This window comes from Solea senegalensis, linkage group LG3 (genome assembly GCF_019176455.1).
Source record: "Solea senegalensis isolate Sse05_10M linkage group LG3, IFAPA_SoseM_1, whole genome shotgun sequence".
In the NCBI taxonomy this organism is placed as follows: Eukaryota; Metazoa; Chordata; class Actinopteri; order Pleuronectiformes; family Soleidae; genus Solea; species Solea senegalensis.
The window spans coordinates 21647402-21659063 of NC_058023.1; the positions used below are offsets into that span (position 1 = coordinate 21647402).

General features: G+C 42.0%; 1 protein-coding gene across 1 annotated transcript; it reads left to right on the top strand.

Moving 5' to 3' along the window:
• The first annotated feature begins 1857 nt into the window (after nt 1-1857).
• LOC122766228 (volume-regulated anion channel subunit LRRC8A-like) lies at nt 1858-4457 on the top strand. The gene is made up of 2 exons (XM_044020919.1): nt 1858-3813; nt 4197-4457. The coding sequence occupies exons 1-2, from the start codon at nt 1858-1860 to the stop codon at nt 4455-4457; spliced, it is 2217 nt and encodes a 738-aa protein (XP_043876854.1).
• The last annotated feature ends 7205 nt before the right edge of the window (nt 4458-11662 follow it).

Here is an 11662-nt window from a genome sequence, read left to right on the forward strand (position 1 = left end):
GGTTTAACTAAACAGACAACTGGAATAGATGCATTTCCCCTCTTCTTCTTCGGGATTTAACGGCAGCTTGCATCCATTATGTTGCATCTCTGCTAATTTGCTGCACAAATGCGTCACAATGAGCATGGATGCTGACTTTGATGATGACTTTGACATCGCAGACATCATGAAAGGGGAAGAAGAAAGGCAGAGGAAGAGGAAGCAAAGAGATGAAGCAGTAATGCAACATTTCTGATGCTAACTACATTACATTACATGTCATTTAGCAGACGCTTTTGACTACTGTACAACACCAACAACAAACCAACAATACAGATGCAAAATCCAAAATGGAAAGAGTCTAAACTACAGTAGAAGCAGCTGGTCAACATCTACGGGCATGAGAGGTATTAGAAGTTCATATTCTCTTGTATTATTATTATCTCATGTGAACCACAGATGAAAGACTGTTTTGTTGTTCCAGATGACATCATGGATGTCACGATTTTTAATTTAACTGCATTAAGATAAAAACAATATCCAGTGCTTGAAGTGGGCAGTACCTCAGTACTGGCACATTCACCCAAGCTGCCACAGTTCCATTCATTCTCATGCACTGACTGCATAATTTCTACCCTAATCCTAACCCACATGGTAGTCACAGCAGAGACTGTCTGGTGTCCTGTGTGAAGCTTAAGTTCGGTGTCTAATAAATGTGTTTCTTATGGTGCTTTTCCGCTACATAGTTACAACACGCCTCAGCATGACTCGAATCTACTCGTTTTTTTTGGCTACCCCTGAGCAAGGTCCCCAACCCCCATTGCTCCCCGGGCGCTACTCAGTGTGGCAGCCCACTGCTCCTAATTCTAGGATGGGTCAAATTCAGAGAATAATTTCCCCTAAATGGGATTAATAAAGATAAATTAATTATTATTTAATTATTTTTCATTATAATTATTTTATTAATTATTAATTATTATTGAGGAGGTGCTATACTAATGGAAAACAATACCAAACTGAGTAGAGTCCAGCCTTGCCGAGCCGAGCCATGCTGTAACTGTATAGTGGTCTCACATGCCACCTGATCACTTCAGTAAAGATATGTCCAGATATTATTCGACTACATCATTTAGAATTGCACAGATCAGTGCGGTCGATCACTCATTTGCGCTTCTCATATCCGATGCTTCTCATGCTGCTTCATCCAGGTGGAGCTAAGCTAAGGTGAGTATGCACATTGTTCCTAACTTTGTCATCTAGGTCAGTGTTTCTTAATCCTGATACTGGGGACCCATTGCCCTGCATGTTTTAGATGTTTCCCTGCTCCAGAACACCTGATTCAAATGAATGGCCCGTTATCTGTCTGTCTGTGCATTTATTTCTTCTTCTGGTAATAATTTCTGGCAGGCTGTATACACTGAGAGGTGTAATGTTGCCCCTCCACAGTTCAAAGTTCTTAATCAGAGTTTGAAGGACTTTATAACATTTTTTATAATCTAATTTCATCACAGTTAAGAGTTCTTCAACACTGCTCAAATCACCCCCATCTCCCTTGACCCCCCACCCCAAGTATTTTGTTGCATTCAGTGGTTAGCGCTCATGCTATTGTCTTTGATGTGCGCTCTAGCTGCCTTTCAACCGCCCTCTCAACTAATTTCCATGAGTTGAAAGAAAAACTAAAAAAAACTGCAACTCTAAAATAGTCAAATATTTTGATGAAGAGAAGATACATTGGACTGTGTTAAAGAATTCTAATCTGTGTTGCCAAACTTTCAAATGCTGGAAATTATTGGAAGAAGAACAATATTATTAACACCACTACTAATTAGTTAACTACCAGTTTTGGTTTGTCCTTGTTTTTTTTTTTTTAGATAAACCATGCTTCCGGCAATTGACACAAAGCCAGAGAAACATATCCTGAAGCCATGGTGGGATATTTTCACTGACTATATCTCAGTCTTCATGATGATAATTGCAGTGTTCAGCATTTATCTGCAGATCACACGGGAAACTGTGACCTGCCTACCATGCAACTGGGTGGACAACAAGCAATGCAAAACTGTTCCCTTCACAAACGTGACCGCAGACTTGCAGACTGCGCGTGGCATTTCAAGAAGCAGATACATCAGCAACTTCTGCTACGAGAACAACGTACACTGGTTTGCCAAGTATTTCCCCTATCTGATGTGTGTCCACACCATCATCTTCATGGCCTGCAGCAAGTTCTTGTTCACCATTCTCTCCACAAGCTCAAAACTGGAGAACTTTGTCTCCATCCTGCTCAAGTGCGATGACTCCCCATGGACAACGAAGGCGTTGTCCGAGACTGTGGTGGGGGAGACAGATCCCACGTCTAAAATAATCAAGTCCAGAATTGATACTGTTCTCAGTAAAAAAGACGGGGAGCAGGCGAAGGCTCTTTTTGAGAAGGTGAAGAAGTTTAGAATCAAAGTAGAAAAAGGTGATATAGTCTACCGTGTCTACATATGTCAGACAATCATAAAAATAATCAATGTTTTACTTATAATTACCTACCCATTCTACTATATAAACTTTATAGACTTCAATATTGTGTGTGAGGTGTTTATAGGAGGGTACAGCACATTCTCTTGCATTTACACTTCAGCAAAACCTTATAGGATGTACGTCTGGGTATTCATCACCTTGGGAGTATTTTGTACTTTGATCTGCTTTTATACTCTGTGTTGGATGTGGACCCGGTCCCTCAAAACATACTCCTTCGAATCAATGCGAGAGGAGAGCAGATATAGTGACATCCCAGACATGGTGAAAGACTTTGCGCTAATGCTACACCTGACGGAACAGTATAACCCTCTTTACACCGAGCGCTTCGCTGTATTTCTGTCAGAGGTTAGTGAGAAGAAACTGAAGCAGGTGAACCTGGACAATGAGTGGACATTGGAGAAGCTAAGTCAGCACATCACCAAAGACACCCAAGAGAAGCTGGAGCTGCATCTGTTCAGTCTCAGTGGGATCCCAAATGCAATATTTGAGCTGAAAGAGCTTGAAGTGCTCAAGCTGGAGCATATGCACAACTTACATATTCCGCCAAATATCAGTCAGCTTTCCAACCTGACGGAGATGTGGCTTTTCCACACATCAGCTAAAATTGATCCTCCAGCTCTGGCTTTCCTCAGTGAGAACCTGAAAACCCTACACGTTAGCTTCACCGACATCACAGAGTGCCCCAGGTGGATCTGCAGCCTGAGGACCCTGATTGAGCTGCACCTAACCTGTACCATTGGTGCCACTTTCATTTCAGCCACTGAAATGCTTAAAGACCTCAAAATGCTCAAAGCACTATATCTAAGGAACAGTCTAACCAAGCTGCCATATACAGTGCTAGATGTGTCCGCCCACCTCCAGAAGCTCTCCATCAATAACAGTGGTACCAAGCTGGACTTAAGTTTCGGAAAACCAATTTTTACAAATCTGAGGGAGCTTGAGCTTGTTTCGTGCAACCTTAAACACATTCCTTCCATCATCTTCAGTTTGCACAATCTGCAAGAGATTGACCTGAAGGACAACAATCTGACCTCCATCGAGGCAATCCTCACCAACAAGTACCCAAAGTGGCTTGTGTGCCTGAAAGTGTGGTACAACAATATCACCCACATCCCACTTCAGATGCGGAAACTTGTCAGACTGCAGAGGCTGTATCTTAACAACAATAACATTGAAAATGTCCCCAAGGAACTTTTTGACTGCCAAAACCTGCGCTTTTTAGACCTGAGCCACAACAAGCTGTCCAGCATCAGTGCTAATGTAGGTCAGCTCCAGAAACTGCAGTACTTTGCTGTGACGGCAAACTGGGTAAGCATCAAAAACACTGCCTTTGTTCACTGTTGTTTTAGTGAGTTTATCTCATTTCCTGTCTCCGCAGTAGCTCTTTATCATGTGTGAATAAGATCAGATCAAACGACACAAGCCTTAACCTTAAAATTTTAGTCCTTAGCCCAGTCTTATTTTGATGTGTTTGATTGCTAAGGTCGGGATTGTGCTTTGTTTCATCAGGTAACAACTAAAAGCAGTCCAGTCAACACAATCTAAACAGCTACCTCTTTTTGTTATTGTTCTTTACACCTATCTCAGATCCCTGCTTTATCAGATCATGGCATATGGATAATACATAGAATTAGCATTTTACTAGTAACTTCTACCACTCACTGTCGTGATTCTTGTCCTCTCCACTTCAGATTGAGACTTTGCCCCCAGAGCTCTTTAAGTGTAAAAAGCTGCATACTCTGAATGTGGGAAACAACCGTTTGCAGACACTTCCATCATGCATCAAAGAGCTCACCATGTTGACTGAGCTGGAGCTGAGAGAGAACTTGCTGAGTAGTCTACCAGTGGAGCTCGGCGAGTGTCGACTGTTAAAAAAGAGCCGTCTAGTGGTGGAGGACAACCTGTTTGACACGCTGCAAACAACAGTCAAAGAACAGTTTTTGGCCGAGTGATAGGAATCACAACTCCGTTCAGCCTGTCTCACTCGTGTTGCATGGGTCCGAATTTAGGAAATGTTCAACTTCCCAAGCAGCAGTGCAAGTGTCATAGTTAGCCATGACAGAGAGCACCTTTGGTAGCTCCAACACCAAGCATCAGGCCCAACCACCAAGTGTTACATGTATGTATGAGTCTGCCCTGAGTGTTCATTTAAGTTTATTTATTTAAATTAGAGATGTTCCAATACCGATTCCGATACTTGTGCTGTGGGTATTGGCCGATACATAGTACCGATACTGATACCAGTGTGTTATAAAAAAAATATATCATACTACGCCTGCATGACTGATGATATGATTATCATTGGCGGTAAGGTTTGGTTCAGGTTAAACCCTCTGTAAAACATGAACGAATACAGCAAATGGACATCATTTATTTTTACCAGTGATATGTTATTTAGTTTTTCAGCTTGTACGTTTGTTTTGACTCTGGTCCAAACACCGCAGCACTGGCAGAGCTTCATGTTTCAATGATGACTGACTGGGAAAGGACGCGTGTGACATCATTTTTACATGACTCCAGATTGTTAAAATGAGTCTCTGAAGTAACGCTAAACTTTAAAAACAGAGGCATACATGAGCAGGACACAGGTACGCTGGTTAGTTGTAGCGCTGCTCTTTCCGTTTAATAAAAGGGCCGCTCCGGTTTGACCGTAGGCACGCTAACGCAGCTAACAACGCTAACGGAGCTAACTGGTAAATACTGCCAAACCGCCGACATGATGAGCTAATGTTAGCTCCTTGTCTATAGGTGTCGGGTGATCAGTTCTTCTTCACACCTCTAAAACAGCACAGCGCAATTGTTTCAAGAGTGGTAAAGAAGAACTGTGTCAGAGCTAAAGGAGCTCTAATAAATTATGTGGTATCGGAACGGTGCATGGACTCCAGTACTCGCCGATACCGATACTAACATTTTTGGCAGTATCGGAGGCATTTCTGATACTGGCATCGGAATCGGAACAACTCTAATTTAATTGTGCTATATACTGTATAAGGAGTCACATGAACATAGCCTAAAGCACCCTTTCCCATACAGAGGTTGCAGCACAAAAAACACAGACTGACAGGAGGGCTGGGCAATCCAGAAAAAAATGATATCCCAGTATTTTAAGGCTGACAAGATATGAGTCCCTTAGTATTTTACATAGATTTTACTTAAGTTTCTGAATTTCTGCACCTTTTAATTTGTGTTTCAGTCTCATGATGTTAGTCAAGAAGTTAGTTCAAGGGTGGTTTTAACACATACTGACACATAATCAGCGTGCTGTCACAAGCTGGCAGAATCCTGAAGAGTTTTGGTTGTCGTACCCTAGTGAACAGCAGCTTCTTCCTCATGTCTGTGTATGTATCATATGCGGTCACATTCACGAGACAACATTGGAACAGGAGCCTTGAGTGCATCATTCATTATTTATGTTAGATAAACCACCCTCGAGTAGGTATTATGCTTTTTTGTGTACATGCAAAAACAGTAAAAAGGTGGTCACCCCGCGGCTGCATATTATTCAGTGTGGGCGTATGTGTGTATGTGTGTGTGTGTGCGCGCGCGCGTCTATTTCTATGGTTGGTCTGTTGGAAGAGAGTCATCAAAATTTGATGTTGGCTGTTGTTGGGAAGCAACCTACATCATGCTTCCTCGTCCTCGTTTTTTGTCACTCCCTCCATTCTCCAAATAAATGTATAACAGACAGATAACAGATATTATTGTAACCCACTTTTTGTAACACTACTGTCCTCACATGCCCGTTCATTTTTATACCAAGTGCACAACGCCTTGACTGTCTGTATTTGACCAAATACCAATTTGGACTATCCAAGTAAACCAAGTAATCCCAAATCTGCAGAGAGGATCATCACTTGCATTAATATTTACTAAGATGTATTTTTGGAAGTCTTGGACACCCCGTGCATACTCAATGTGGTTAAGGTCTAGACGCTGTGGAGGCCAATCTATGAGTAAAAAAAAAACATGACTCATGCTTCCTGAACTACTATTTCACAATTTGTGCCTGATGAATCCTTGCATTGTCACGTTGGATGTGCCTCATCATTCAGTAAATTTAGCTGGCCTTTTTTTTTGTTGTTGTAGAACCTAGAGGCAATCCCTGATCTCCAAGGCACCAAGCCCCAATATATGCAGGCAGTGTAGTTTGCATTAAATGTTGTTTGTTTCATTCCAGGTGACACAAAGGATGTGAGAATTATCTTCAAATTGCATTTCCCGTACGTCATTATATGACAACCCAAGAACTGCATTTCGAGGCACCTCGGAGTATTTCCTATCAACCCTGAGTGTCAATACAGTCAGCGCTGCATTGCATTGTTGTTTCATTAGCATAATACGTAGAAAACAGGCATTCAGTCAGTCAGTCTCCTCGCCTGGGCTGCAGGCTGCAGTGGCACTAATGAACAAGGAGTGCTGCCATATGTGTCTGAATAATTTACAATGTTTCCAGGAAGACGTGAGAACCTCAGTGTCTGTTGCTGTGGCCACAGGAAGAAAAAAAAAAAAAACTCACACGCACATATGACCTCACTTTGGTTTACACTCAGTTAGGACAATTCCATTGGCACAGCATTAAACAGGGGTCCCTCAGAGAGCATTATATGTGTTAGAATTATATTATTGGAAGCTTGCATAAGTGTCAGTGTCTTAATTCAGCATTTAGCAGCTCCTCTCTATAGACACTTTGCATAGGACACACTGCTCAGCCAGAGTTTATTCTCCAAGGCGAATGACTCCATCAAATGTCATGCCCTCTCCAATTTTCAAATAAATAGTTTTCTAACCAGCATTTAACTCCGTCAAACTGACCTTAGCTGAGTTTGTGGTATAACGCGAGGACTCTTTGCATTTTCTATCGCACATCTTTCATACCATTGCAAGATGACACGCTGCTGCTGCCACAGCTGTCGGGAGCAACGTGAGGGTTAAGTGTCTTGCCCAAGGACGCATCAACATGTAGAACTACTGGAGCTGGGGATCGAGCGTCGAAAGTTGAAGATGAAACACGGGCCTAAATGAAAAGAGAGATGCACCACGGACTTCCAGCAGCAGGTCAATGTAGAACCTTCTTCCATGCGCTCATTAGATGAGCAGCTTTGACAGCAGGGTCATTTGCAAAGAATCTGCGAGGCACCTTTAACCTCCTGTGGTGTCTAATTTAGCCCTCTCCACAACAAAGGACCCCTGAGGGGCAAGGTAATCCAATCCAGGGCCTATCCCTGTCCTCTCTGCTGAGATGGAACCGTAAATGTCTTGATCAGAGCCCAAAGGTTCTTTTTCTACTCATAGAGCTACAGTGGATGGTGCAAGATGAGGAGCTCCTGCCTCCTCTCTGTAATCCTCTCTTTACATCCTTGGCTCTTGGCTCTTTGACTTCTCATCCTCCATCTCAATGCTACTTTTTTTTGCACCTGGTTTTCTTTTCATAGGATGCCTCGACAGCAGGAGGCCGACTTTACTTAGAAGGTCCACTTGCGATATCTGACACCAAGCTTACATAGACCACCTGTTTGAATTATCAGCCTCCGGTTGTACACCAGTAAATGAATACCAACAACAAGCGGATGAGGATATTGATGGCGCTCCTTTGGATCATCTCTGTGTTTGTAAATCAATAGTGAATTCTGGAACTTTATACAAACGGGTAATGTGCATTTATGCAAATGTAAGTGTAATATAAAATAAATGTGCTATTTACTCCAAATGCTTTAGAATGTATGTGAAATAAGCACCAGTCACTTTACATGTGGTTCTCTCAACCACCTTGAAACTAATGGTCTCTACATACATTGTCTTGCTACATCACATCTTTTATTTTGTTAGTAGTCTTTATTAAATGGAACATAAGACATGCTGTCTCTCCATATCTGTACACATATACAGTATGTTGTCTTATTCCACCACCGCGTCGAGGGACTACAGATGGCAGTAATCTGGCATATTTACATGTCGTGTTGATGTTCATTAATGTGCGATGTCCCCAGGCAAGGAACGACGAGGCAATTGTATTTTTACGGCACATTTCATGCAGTGGAGCGATGTCAAAGAGCACAGCAGAGACAACGCAGCGGGAAAGGTTAGAATGATTTTAGGGCATTGCAATAAGCACATTTTTAAAACAGTTTCGATTGGGATTAAAAACCTTTGAAATTAAACCATCTCATTAATATGTATCCAGGAATTCCGACGTATAGACCATATATCCGCCATTTTTTTAGTCAGTAGTTGTTCAAGGGGCACACACACACACACACACACAGATCGGTGCGCAGTGGGGGAATGTCACCACAGACACGAAAATGAAACACAGCTACACTCGGAGACACAGAGAGAGAGTTGTGTGTAGCTGATAGGCTTAATGAGCCTTGTGAACTCATTTGACAATGGCAAAAGTTACAGCTTTAAAGTGATGCATGCACATGAGTGCTACATGAAACTTCAACATTTAAATCAATAACATGGAGGATTTGGTGGGGGTTTTGGTGTGTGTGTGTGTGTGTTGACCTGTTTCCACTGCTTCTCTCCCTAACTCCTCCTATAATCTGCAGGAGGATGCAGTTTGTGATTATGCGAGAAGCCTCTGAGATGAGGAGATGAATGGGTTACGCTGATCCGGGCCATACTGAGCGCACATGTCAGAGAAATGGGCTAGCTTGGAGAAATCACTTCCTTCACCGTGAATTTAAAAGGGAAGGTGACTGATCTACTGTATACAGACATATGGGATGTGCTTTGGGCTTATGGGTCATTCCTGACACATAACAACAATTCACTATATTCTTATATGAGAAATACATGACTTTAAATAACAGCACGATGCTCATAACTGGATGAACCCTGTGATATAATTTTAGTGGCAACTTCGCATGTCAGGATAATAGGCCACACTCTTCCCACTTGTGTGTCTGTGATTTAATTTATTTAGGATATTACAATAGGACTACAACTAACAGTATATGTTTGGCACTTCTCAGACCTTTTACCTCCTCAAATCCATACAACTTTTGAATTATATACTTTTTCTGCAATGCATTTCTAACAAACGGGACGCTCATCTTTAAGGGGAAGTATCACTGGTGCGTCATCTCACTGTCATAAAGAGGCAGCAGTGGCAAGACTCAGGTAAGGGCATAGGTGGGTAGGTGTCATGTATGAGCAGCTGAGCATTAGCTCTAGTTGCTGATAGTAGATCACATGTCTGTACATGTGATGACAGAGAGATAACAGGTGCTAATCCTTATTGACCAATGTATGTGATGTTATTGTTCGACGCGCCGCGATGACAAGGCATGTTGCTGATGAGAGCAAGGGAGCTGGAAACAGATCAGACGTGTTCTATGGAGGCATTCATCTTGTCACTGAACACACTAACTGAGGGCTTGCCCATCATTTCAGAAAGAGGCCATTGAGGCACCCTCAAAGGAGGGCACAGCTGCAGCACACACAGACGCACACACACATGCAGAGGGCACACACGCTGCCTTGTCTTGCAGCTTAGACTCAGAGCAGTGACTTCCATCAGCCTTTGAACACACAGACAGCCTGTGCTGTATAAATAACTGCGAGTGCATCAGTGGAAACTTCTATTTGACTTTTATCTGAAGCAGATTTAGAGCTGCAGTGGGTAACTTCTTTGGATTTCTGATGTGGTTAATATTCTGCCTCCGTTTGGTCTCCTTCATCTGAGAACAGGCTCTGTCAAGCAATACTATCAGTCCTGTTTGTGTGTATATGCCACTAGAGCATTTATCCCATTAAGCTGCTGAACGACTTGTCATACTCCAACCTATTTGCAGCTGTTTCACTTCACTAGTGCCATGTTGGTGTAGCTTGGTGTCTGTCTTGACGTAAAACAAATAACTTCCTTCTCTTCCCCCGCCTCCCATCTGTCCCCCAAGTATCCTTTCACCCAAACAGGCTGAGGCAGAGGCTGCACATCTTTGAGTCTGTTTCTGCCAGAAAGTTATTCCTGTTAAATTGAGTTGTTGTTCTTTTTCTCCCAACTGACGCCAAGTGCTTGCTTATTGTGTGAAAGGTTTCTCTTCTCCTCTCTCTATGATAGTGCCTTGAGATAATGTACTGTATGTTGTTTATTTGGTGCTGTACTGATCTTGAAGAAGTCCAATGGTCTGCAGACATGTGCTACACTCAGTGTTTAAAGAAAACATGGAAACACAAATGAGGACAATTTCCTGGTGAGAAATCACCGCGACTAAAATAGAACGTGAGATTGAGTATGCACATGCTCGACTGACGCATGCCGTTGTATATTTATGAACAGAACCACAAGCATGTACGTACATGGGGAAATCTGAAGTGTCTCTCTGCAGACACTGAATGCCACTTACTTCCTACCGAAACTTCACAATTTCAATGAAGGTATATCAACAGTGACTCGTACTTTCATAACGCAAGGGGGGGTGGAAAAAAAGGAGAAAAAAAGAAAATGGTTGACAATTCTTACGATGAAGCTACCAAAAGTATGAAAGTTATAGGAAGGCAATATCACATAACTTGCCAACTTTAGTTTGAATGACCTTAATTTATGATTGTGTGAGTGTCTAATAATTCAATAAGAAATTTGTTTCAATCAGACAGTTCCCTTTATGTCTAAAAAAACAACACATTTTGTGGTTCTGCAATCAGTTACCTTCGATTTCAGTTTTTGTTTGTTATTGTAAGTTATTGTAGTGTTCAGTTGTTTGTGTCTTGCTGCCCATGTATCTGATGCATATGGCCCTTTTCCACTATGGTCCCAGCTCGCCTCAACTCACCTCACCACGGCACGGCTAACTATGTATTCAAAGTTGCTAATATTGCTAAAGTGGTGTTGACGGAATGTCCACCAAAAAACAATATATATATATATATATATATATATATATATATATATATATATATATATATATGTTTTTTTTTTTAGTAGGCCAACTTTCTTTTTTCAGTGTAGTTATAGGGAAAAAATAGATAGATACCCTTTGCTTGGGGACAAAACCCTTGGAACAATCTTGCTTGCATCCATTTGGTTGAGGGGCCCCTGTGTTTCCTTCACCCTCCTGGGGCCTCAAAGTCTCTAGAAAGTCCCCTGGGTACATGACACAGGACTCCACTACATAACACATAAATGTTTGTATATTTGCCTCCTGCATGAGGT

Coding starts and splice junctions, on each gene's coding strand:
- LOC122766228 (XM_044020919.1), top strand. CDS start 1,858: ATGCTTCCGGCAATTGACACAAAGCCAGAGAAACATATCCTGAAGCCA. Junction 3,814..4,196: donor TTGCTGTGACGGCAAACTGG/GTAAGCATCAAA, acceptor TCTCCACTTCAG/ATTGAGACTTTGCCCCCAGA.